General features: G+C 38.2%; 1 protein-coding gene and 1 long non-coding RNA gene across 2 annotated transcripts in view; one reads left to right on the forward strand and one right to left on the reverse strand.

The window, feature by feature from the left end:
- The window catches only part of LOC142414693 (uncharacterized), a 36153-nt gene extending 28837 nt beyond the window's left edge, over positions 1–7316 (reverse strand). Inside the window, exons 1-7 of the mRNA XM_075512178.1 lie at positions 7160–7316; positions 5801–6369; positions 4146–4166; positions 2594–2653; positions 1347–1400; positions 1000–1044; positions 125–151 (exon numbers count right to left, since the gene is read on the reverse strand). Coding sequence (XP_075368293.1) covers positions 125–151; positions 1000–1044; positions 1347–1400; positions 2594–2653; positions 4146–4166; positions 5801–6369; positions 7160–7316 — 933 coding nt within the window. The remainder of the gene's footprint in view (positions 1–124; positions 152–999; positions 1045–1346; positions 1401–2593; positions 2654–4145; positions 4167–5800; positions 6370–7159) is intronic.
- LOC142414695 (uncharacterized) lies at positions 120–10188 on the forward strand. The gene is made up of 3 exons (XR_012777158.1): positions 120–208; positions 6454–6592; positions 10098–10188. It is a non-coding gene; the product is annotated as an uncharacterized LOC142414695 (long non-coding RNA).
- The last annotated feature ends 879 nt before the right edge of the window (positions 10189–11067 follow it).

Here is an 11067-nt window from a genome sequence, read left to right on the forward strand (position 1 = left end):
CAGCAGCTGGTAAGATGATGTTATTGTTCATTACTAGTATTTGTAAGAAGTATGGCACTATACATAATAAATAATAATAACATCATATCTATATGTAAGCAGAAGTTCTGACTAAAAGTAGTACCTTCTCTCCTTTATATCCAGATTTCCCCTGGGAAAATAAAAAAGCAAAGCAGGTTGTGAGGATATATAACCCAAATGTAAGAATGTGAGTATTGGCACTATTAACATTCTACTCTCTCTAGAAAAACAGCATTTCAGGTTATAATGAACAATTAGGTAGAAAAGGTGATCTCTGATAAACATGGCAATATGACTCTAAATACTGCACCTAGTGGCTGTGATAGATGCTGTTGTATGTGTGAACAAATCTTATGAAAGTGTCATTTTAGACTGGGATTTTGATGATATAAAAGCAGATCAACTAGAGTTCATATTTCCATCTTAGTGAGAAACATGCTAAAATAAGAAAGCAGGAAAAAAGTCACTAATTAAAAAGGATGTACTGTACAATAAGAAAATATAACATAGGGTGATTCATATGTGAATGAATTCAGAGTTAAGCACTAAGAGGCTGGTCCTACAGTTACTTCGTATATGTATTTCATTCAGCTTTTTCATTGCTATTACACACTGGATCCTTTATTTGCCAAATGAAAAATTTAAACTGACCCATTTAAACTAAACCATCCATAAAGATGCAGGCAGAGTGTCAATTTCTGTAATGTTCTTAGATTATCATATCAGAGCTTTTCACACTTTTTAGAAGGGACTATGTATTATTAGAGAGTATTTTCTAGATCACTCTTCTTATAAGAAGGAATCATTCCCTTTATTTAAGCAATGATAATGTTTTCAGTTTTTCTAGTGTTAATGAATCATTAGCTGGTAAACCAAAACGGAAATTGCTATTATAATTAAAAAAAAAAAAAAAAGGTGGTGTTTTGCCTTGAAGGAACACTGCTTATTGGAGAAGAAGGGAAGAAAATCTTTTTTTACCTCTATTCCATCTCGTCCTGGAATTCCATTAAGACCTGGCTCCCCCTATGAATAATCCAACATCAAGATCAGTGAAATGAGGATAACATAGTATAGTCCTGATTATCTGAGTAGATATCTCAATGCAATATAGGAAGCATACCAGCTCCCTCTTTTTACACTCTGATGATTTTATACGTTTGATATAAGATTTTAATTTGTAAAGAATCTTAGTCTTTACTGCAGTAAAAGGGGGTAGATGAAGTTTAAGAAATTCACAGGTGGAAAGTGCATGGGCACTATTAGTATAGTCTTTCCATATTAATGAAGTACCAAATCTTTCTCCTACATCTGAAAAAACACATCACCTTTACTCCTTTCAGGCCTGGAGCTCCATCATCCCCAGTGCGACCCTTTTTACCCTGAAAACAACAAAATCAAATTCTTATAATATAAGTTAGTAAAATAATTCTATTTTACAATATATACACTATTTTTTATATATATTTAGGTTATTTGCTTCCAATTGGTTTATTTTTAAAAATCTCTGCATTTACCATAACCTTGAAATTGAATTTCTGGGAGCAGCAGGACGAACTCAATAGGCAGCCATTTTTCTCTTTTGTCTTTGTTGTAAACAAAAATTGTTCAGGTCTCCTCTGAAGAAGAGAGGTGATCAGATGTTTTTGTAGCTACCCAGCTTGCCAAGTGGGTGTTTTGTTTTCTTTTGAACTCTTTGAGGTGTATGCTTTTGTTTAAGAGGTACTTGCACTCTCCAAGTAAAGACATGGAATAATAACACACACAAAACTACTGTTTGCACACAAGAGGCTACATTTTCAATTAAAGTGTGCTGTACTGTGCAGGATAAAACCAGTGTGTATTTCTGTTTATGTATGTATGGGATGTTCAGGTCAAAAGGATAAGGATGGGCAGATCTCTAGGGTTCTGTTTCAAACTCTGACACTGTCCCTTCACCTTCAGCAAGGGCTATAAGGTACTATGGTGCTTTAGTTCAATGTTAGGGATATAATATCAGACCATTCAACTCTGAGAGTTCTTTTTGAAACATAAACTCTGCAGTTTAGATCACCAAACCTTGTATGAAGCAATTCCCTAGATTTGCTTAGGGGTTCTAGTTGTAAGACTATTCTGAAAGAAGTTCAGTCTATTTTACCCTCTTTACATGTCTCTTGTCTCAATTGTTGCTAATGCTTAAGCCTCTTGCTCTCTTTCTTGCTTTCAGAGAGCTTTTCAGATATTAATGTTTGATTTGGGGCTAGTTAGATCCACCTGGTCTGGTTGTCTGATTGCAACAGGTGAATTATTGTTCCATACAGGAGAGTTGCTCCTTCCTGCCTTTTAAACTGCTGTGGCTAAAAGGAGAGCCTCACCACATCACACTGTTCTTTTTTCAGCATTCTCAGGTTTCTCTGTGCATTTCCTACTGGTGTGACATTTCCATGCAATGTAACTATGCAGGACTATGTATTGAACCTTGAACTGTTGTTGTCTCAGGATTTGGATTCAAATAATTTCCTAAAAAAATTCCAGCAATGAAATAAATCTTGGTTTATACTGTATATCAGGTATTTGAGAAATGACAGCTACTTACAGCAGGGCCAGGAAGGCCTCTTTCCCCCTTCTCACACTTACATGTGGCAGCCTGGGGACACTTTGAATGAAAATAGTCCAAATCAGCACATTTTAATAGAAGAGAGAGAAAAGACATGAACATTGCTTTTAAGTTACTGTATGGCTAGTATGGGTACACCAGTAATGACCAGAAGGCAGTTATATTTACATGTTTTACAGAAATCTTTTAACTGTCAGTTTACCACTCATCAGGAATGTGGCCTCCTACACTCCATCCAAAAATCTGTATCATTCCTACTCCTGAAATTTCAATCATCTTGATAATGGCTTTACCTCCAAACTCTTCACAGGGTTGGTTTATTGGTATGCTGTGTCTATGACTGTAGATTTGTTTTGATTACTAGTCACTGTAGAGATAGCCAAGACAATGGGGTAAGAAAACATCTTACATCCTTTTTCCACTTTACTCCACTATATGTAGGATAGATCATAGTTTAGCTCTAGCTTGATCTATAAACAAAACATTTATGGATGTACACTTTTATCTAGTTAATGTACACTTTTATCTAGTTAATGCAATTCATTATAATAGTTTCTAATCTTTCTTTTACTTCTATCATCTCTACTGTCATGTGTCCCAGTCAGACATCATTATGGTATGTAGTTATGTGATTTTTAGGATCTTTCTGAAACTTTAAAACCATTACATAATACAGAATTATTACAGATGCTGGGGTTATTTTTGGAGGAGGAATAAGGAATGTTGGTTTTGTTTTGGATTTTATTATTTATTAAACCTCCACTCAGCTTGGAGATGTCTAGAAGTGAAGGGCTTACATATCATTCTTATCTGAATATCCCAATTAGTAACAATATGCTTTCCAAGGATAACATTGAATGTCTTACTACTTCAGGATTTATTTTGACAGAGAAAAATCAACATGCCAGTGGAAATGAGTGAAAAATAAAATGTGTCAAGTTTTGCAAACACTCATAATATTTAGCAGTTTCCTTGAGCTGCTCATCAGAACAGTCTTTGCCCAAGATAACTGTACCTTAAGTAGGAGTAACATCTTTAAAAGGAAAGCTAACTTTATTCCCCCCAAAATGGCAGCCAGACCTACCAATGCCTGCAGCCAGGGTGACACAGTGTGGACAAACTGGAAAAGTGCAATGGTGAAGCTTTGTTTGAGTTCCTTCCCTTTTTTTTAACTCTATTACATAGGAAGAGCATTAAGGGCTAGAACTGCACCACATTCAGTTCTGTGTCATGTTTTCTTATCCACTGAGTCTGTTGGATGACGTGCTGAGACGTATCAGCAAATTCTTCCTAACCTGAATACTCACATACTGTTCTTTTTCAACTTTGAAAAAAAGGAGGGAAAGTAAATGACATTAGGATAGCAAATTAAAGCTCTGTCCTGCAAATACAAAAGTATGTTTTACTGAAGGCAATCCCATTAGACTCAATATTAAACCAACTTCCTGAGCTATAAGTTTTCTTGAATTATGTTTACATATAATTGTAAATTATATTAAACAGTAGTTCTGTACAGGAAAAAAATACTTACCTCTTCCTCAGACAGATCTTTCTGTAAAGACAGATATTCAAAACAACATTAGAAACTTAAAGTCATAATCTAGCTCTACAGGAAGGACACTGAAAGAAGTTAAAGTAAATTGCTTCAGCAGCTAGTTAATTAAATTATGCAATTAACATTAACTAACATTAATTAAGCTTTAATTTCTGAGAAACATTCTAGCAATCTCTCCATTCTAGAAAATAATTTAAATAATTTCAATTCCTATTATAGATTGTTGACTGCACAAATCACTGACTCTCCTTGTCCGGCCATAATTTGCTAAAATTACAATGATAAACGGACCTAAAACAACATAGTTAGTTAAGTATGTGGGACCAATGCACCCAGAAACTACAGTTTCCAAAGTGCTGAATAGCAGCAGCTCTCTCTAGTAGCAATGAATGATATATACTTTACACTTGAGAAAATCAGAATCTTTTGTATGCATACTGTTAGGCACACACAAAATGACAACAGTAAGAACACCTTAGAAAAGCTTTGACTTTGACAGTGATCACATGAAGTTATGATCATCGAATTAGCTCTGTTATTTTTTAGAAGATCTCTACAGCTGAAACACCCACACAATGCATTCCTCCCACTTTTCACAACTGATGTAGTCTCTTGAGAGGTTATAAACGTGTTGATGAGCAGCAATGCAATACACATCTCTAAAATTCACATGTATGCACATATTATTATGCCAAAGCTATTATTTAAACCAGATAGCAGCCGTGTTCTCAAAAGAAGGTACATGAGGATGGCTGTGTGTTTGGAACAGGTAAAATAAAGTGTGTTTAGCCGCTTGAGAGGTGGTTGCTGTGATACAGAAAGAAATGGTAATACCAGAGAAGATGGGAAGGGGGATATGCAGGGAAACCAATGCAGAATGGCAGGCTGTCGAAGTGAAGGACAGATAGACAGGAAAGCCAGCTTGTGTACATGCTCTAGGCCTGGGTATGAGATCGCTTAGGTGTCAGTTTCACTGCAGAAGTCTCCTGGTTGTTATTCATATTTCTATTTCATATCTCTGTGCATGCTCAGATCAGGACTTCGTCCATAGCTTGTGGCACCAGATTTATAGGCTAGAGGATGGCTCTATTCTCCATAGTTGGCAGGGAATGTTTTTTATAAATTTACGTTCACATGCAGAAAAGAGGCACCCAAGCAAAACTTCAAGCTCAGTTTACACATTTCCTCTTGATTATATGGTAGGTTTTCCATGGAAATTTAAAGATGCCTATAGCCAAGTTCAGATTTTATCTAAACTGACATATCTCCATTAAGGTCTACAGATTTATTTTCACTTCTGCAAGAGCTGCATCTTTTTTGGTACAAAAGGCAATGTCACATTCCTACTTGCTACAGAAGAAAGCACTAGGATGTCAAAAATTGGTTGTTTTTTTAAGAAAGGAGGTTTACAATGCCTTTCTTAGGAGGAAAAACAGAGATAAAAATAACTTGAATGGTGGGGAGAGAAAGGAAACCTGTACTTTGGCACAGTGGTCTTATTACTAAGTGGGCCGCTTTAACATGTAAAAAGTACAGGTTTCTTCAATAGCATAAGCGTTTCAAAATATTGGAAATAAGACCATTTTTTACATATGTTCCTGTAACTATTTCAAATTCTTTCTCATACATACCATTTCTTTGAGAACCTTCTCCACAGTTTCTTTCTCCTGGAGGTTGAAAACGAACTTGGATGCTGGGACGCTGGCCAGGAGCCGGAGCTTGGCAGCATTGATAACCTCCTCAGCCACTCTGGTCATTCCCATTGTGAAAAATACAATGCCTTTGTGTTTAGCATCAGCTGTAGCTGCAAAAATATCTGGGTTTCTTGGATGGTCCACTCCATCGGTGAAGAGCACGGCTACTTTCACACTACCCGGAGTCCCTTCAGTCATGTAGAGTTGTGTGAGGTTAGTTATAGCATAAGTTGTGTAGGTGCCATGACCTATGTAGGTGATGGGAGCAATGTGGGATTTGAATACTTCAGGACCTTTCCAGTCATGGAAAGTTTGCTCTATGAAAACAGTGCTGCTGTACTGAAGTAAGGCCATCCTCCAGCTAAGGATACGTCCAGAACTAAGCTGCAGACTTTTCATTCTATCTACTGTTTCCAGTACAAATTTTTTCTGCTGTTCATGATTATAGTACTTAGCACTTTCAGAGCTGTCCAGTAAAAAAGCAATTTCCAGAATGCAGTCTTCATCTAGAATAAATAGGTAGGTAGGTAGGTGAGTGGAGTGATTTCATACTAAATTTCATTCTACCCTTACCCTTACATGTATGTTAGGCTTCAAAAGTGGGAGTGCAATTATGGAAATTTTTGAAAACATCTGTGATCACAAGTATGAGACCCTCATGTAGAGAGAGCATATAGAGGCTGATGAATTTGCTCCAGAACAGATGCCCCAAGGAATAAGAAACTGAAGGTGAGGTGATGTCATGTGGTATGAAATGAGGAATGCTGTAGTGGTTTTATACATTCATTCTGTCCTCTTGCCTGGTATTTCACTGAATATGTGACTCACCCTACCAGGATGAGGACTGGGAAGGTGGAAGTCATCTACAGGAAAATGGGTCTTACTGAATAAGACACTGGAATGTGATTTGACAGAGCTAGATTTTGTCCCTGGTACTGACACTCGCATCCAGTGACATAAAAGTTTCCAAAAGCAGGATCTGCAGAGTATTAATTTTCTGAACTACTGATGACATCACTTCTATAGAAATACAGTTATATGGGCTATTATTATTCTTGTGACAGTAACAGGCTATCAGCCATATAATAAAAAAGCCTAAGTACACAAAACAGGAAGGAAAAGATGGGAGTAAAAAGATAAAAGTGCAAAAATAAGGCATGTGAAAATGTAGAATGAGGCAAGCCTGGCTGATTATAAGCAATATCTAAGAGGGTAAGTTAGCCATGTAGTCCAGAATTCAAATAAATGAATCAGGAAAAAAAAACCCCACACCTGTTTTAAAATGACAATATTCACCTTGATCACTTGGGCTGGGATATTTTTCTACAGTATTTGACAGAATGTGTTTAGGTTTTGGTCTTCTCAATCCATATCTTTTTTCTTCCCTGAGATTTTCTGCTAAAAACTCATGGTGTTCAAGTATCCACAAAAGCCACCAGAATCTGAAGAACATCATTTGTTTGGTTTCTGTTTCCTAAACAACACAAATAATAATACAGAAGTACAGCAGTACGAGGACAATAAAACATTATTCAATTTTGCTTCAACAGGTTGCTTAGCAGGCTGTATTTTAAAATATAATCCCTAAAAATGAGCTGATTTTTATTTTCATTTGGTAAGATCTTCTCCAAAATATGTAATAAATAATAAACAGGGACATACTGGAGTGATTTTCAAGCACAGTGCATATAGTTCTAGCACATGACAAACTGAACACAGACATTTTACAAACATACTTCAGTTCTCTCTCACTGCCTGGTAGTTTTTGTACAACCAGCACTTCTCTGAAACCTTAACCTTGGCTGTACCCATGTGGATGCAGTGTGAATCCCAAATGTAATTCACAGGGGTGTTTTTTTAAACCTGCTTTTTCCAGAGCTGGCATGGAGAGAAGGAGGTACAGAGGCAGACCCGAGTTTCTCCCTGTTCTCTTTACTTAAGAACTGAGGGTCACGCATACTTCTTTTGCTGTCACAAGTCCCCCTGTCCTCAGCAGGGGGGACAGTCTGTTCCTACAGAGGAACAGTCATGGCCTGAGGGTGCTGTCCAGGCTTGAATGTACCCGCTGTGCAACCCTGGGGACATGTGCGCCCAGAGTGCTGAGGCCAGGCTCGACAGCTAGCTATTGATAGGACTTTTTCCTTCTGCAGGGACTGGAGCTGTTTGTCCTGGGCTCACAGACACAGCCGGAGCTCACAGGCTGCTCAGGGACTGACAAGTCAGTCCTGCCCCACTTCATTTTCATTGTAATCTCCCTGCAAGCTCTCCCCAGGTAGGCACAACGTGTAGCAAAAGGGTAGCTCAGTGGCAAGTGTGAACCTGCCAGGACTGAGCATCCCGCAAAAGTCCCTAACACAGCCATGTCAGCAGGGTTTCTCAGCTCCTGCTAGTTTAGGGCAGGAATTCTGGTGCCCACAGACACAGAGAGGGCAGAGGGTCCTTACCTTGACGTTCCTGAGCAAAAGGCTCTGCAGAGATGCAGGATGCTGCCTGGGCTTGCTGGCAGCTGTGTTGTCCTCCCTGTGCTGGATGCTCTGTGAGGAAGAGAGGGAGAAGTTGGGCTGCAGGCTCCTGTGAGAATCGGTGTCATGTGTCAGGAGGGGCCAGCAGACAGAGGCAAGGAGAAAGGGGAAGAACAGCAATCCTGGCTCCCCCTCCTTGGCACCCACCCACTCCTCTCCTCCTCCCCAGGCTATGCACATGCATCCTAGGTTTAGTCCCCCACAGCCATTTCCACACATAAATCCTCGTCCATACTTACACATTTATGGAAGAGGACTGTTCTCACCCCAACACACTTCCCTACACATCAGCCCAGTTGTGTTCACTCTCTTCTCCCATCGCTACCACACACCTTTCACCCCCATGCTTCTGCACATCTGCCACGCTTTGGCAAGGCAGCTTTTGGTACTGGGTATCAGGTTTTCAACATCATTGTAGTGGTCCATGTCTGTAGGATCCCTTTCAGACCTAAATGAATCTCCTCATAATAAGGGATTCCTGTTACTGCTGTAGTAGAAAGATATTTACTGTCCCATGGACTGGGCCAACTGAAATTTCAGTTGCTGGTGAGATTGCCCAGCATGAGGAGGTCAAAAAAGACAGACCAGTCTGAAAGGCGTACAGTTTCTCCAGGCTTGTCTGTCACACCTATCGTTTCAAAGACTGTAACAGTTAGAGAACAAGGACTGACACATAGTATGATGCCTTCAAAACCTAAGCTAGGTGGCTATGGATCCTGAAGGCTATCTCTTTTACCAATGATTGCAGCTTGTCACCTAATTCTTCAAATATCCCCAGAAAGCTTTTGCATTACAAACGAACACATTAAACAAGTAGCTCTTTTCCACAGAAATATGTACCCTTTTTTTTCTGTGGACCCATCATTTTCCACCTACATGCACACAAAGAGTACCCAATGCTAACTGCTGTCCTCCTTTCCATCTTAAGTGTCCAACAGCTCAGCCCACTTGTGACAGTCACGGCCAAGGAGGCTGAGGGGATTGTGGGGAAAGGATGCAGCTTTGGCTCAAAATTAAATAGGTGGGAGGGACTGGTAGGACAACGCAGCTGGATGCTGAAGCCATTTGCTATGGTTCTAACCCTGTTCTCTGTTTTTCATCTTTGCCAGTAATTAGTGCTAAAATGGTGAACTAGGATGGCTGAAGTGCAACTCTACATATCGTATGGCTGCTCATCCTTACCTAAGCTGAAGATACCTAGCTCAGATACAGCTATTTGTGCTATAGTTACAGCTAAGAAAGAATCTTCTTTCAAGGTTGGAAAGAATTGATGTTTATTTCTCTTCAGCCACTTTTATTTTTCCATGCTTACAATGACATATTTAGATTTTGATTAAGGCAAGGAATGAAAAGGCAATTTTTTGCCCTTTAGGGAATACAAATAATATGGTGTTTAACTGAAACAGATATAATAAATCTCACATGGCCCCTAAATCTTACTGAGAAAAAATCTAATTCTAGCAAGAAAAAGCATGTTAACTATGGTTGGGATTGCGTGCCTCCCATAAGCAAAACATTGTCATTCTTTCATTTTCACTGCTAATTCCTACCTTAAAACATAGCTGGCAAATAATTTCTTAATTAAGTAACTATTCTGCTTATATGTTTAGTAGCAAGTTCTTGGCTTCTGGATATTTCCTTTTATTAATGAATGATGTTTACCCTCAGGACAAATTTTTCTTTTTTTTCTTTTCTTTTTTTTTTTTTTCCAGGTGCAACTTTAAAAGCTTAGTGGGGCCTCCACATTTTTATACCTGTTTGCGTGGGATGCATGGTATTATTCTGTCCAGAATTCCAGGTATGTGACATACCATACAGTACACTTCTAGACTTGCAGTGTTCTGAAGTTGTGATGTTCTCAATACCTGCACTATTCTTATGGTGACAGTTTATCAAAACCTAAATGATACCCATGTAAAATATGTATGCATTGATGCATCTGAGATAACTTCTAAAAATAAAAACTAACAGCAAGCTTTCTTGCCTCATTTACTACAAACTTTACCAAGTGCTTATTTGACATTTTAATGGTATTACACTATGTTTTTTAAATAGAATAAGTGTCTTAAAAGCTATGATTAGCAACATTCATGCTGTCATTTAGATGTTATAAATTTACTGGTAGAATTCAATTCAATTTTTTTTGTAAAGGAATAAAAAAGTTTCATATTTTATCTTAAGGAATCTAGACATTGGATGCTTCAGCACACAATTAATCACATTTCTATTCACCTACTATTTAAACATATTTAAGTATCTTTGACGTCTCTGGGAGATGACACTACAGACTTGTGTACTTAGTTGACTAAGTTGGGCCCAGCTACCCTAGCTCACATATGCTTCCAACATGACAGTAGTTGGCATTAAGATTGGTAATCTTTGCAGAAGTCAAAGACCGAAATGAATATAAAGGCTATGTTACAATTGCACCAACTGAGGCTGAGATCACAAATATTGCTGCATATCCAGATCTTTGGATTTTTTTCCATCACTGTTTGAAATCCAAGACTTCTCAGCTGTCTGATCTCAGTACTCCAATCTGAGAAATGAGGCTAACATGTTTTTCAAAGAATAAAGGCGTATATGAGAGCTATTTAAAACCACAGCTAAATAGGCTGTACTCAATCAAAGGAAATTTCGTTTTATATCATATCATTTTAGAACCATGAGGAGAGATATCAT

This window comes from Mycteria americana, chromosome 9 (assembly GCF_035582795.1).
Source record: "Mycteria americana isolate JAX WOST 10 ecotype Jacksonville Zoo and Gardens chromosome 9, USCA_MyAme_1.0, whole genome shotgun sequence".
NCBI classification, from domain to species: Eukaryota; Metazoa; Chordata; class Aves; order Ciconiiformes; family Ciconiidae; genus Mycteria; species Mycteria americana.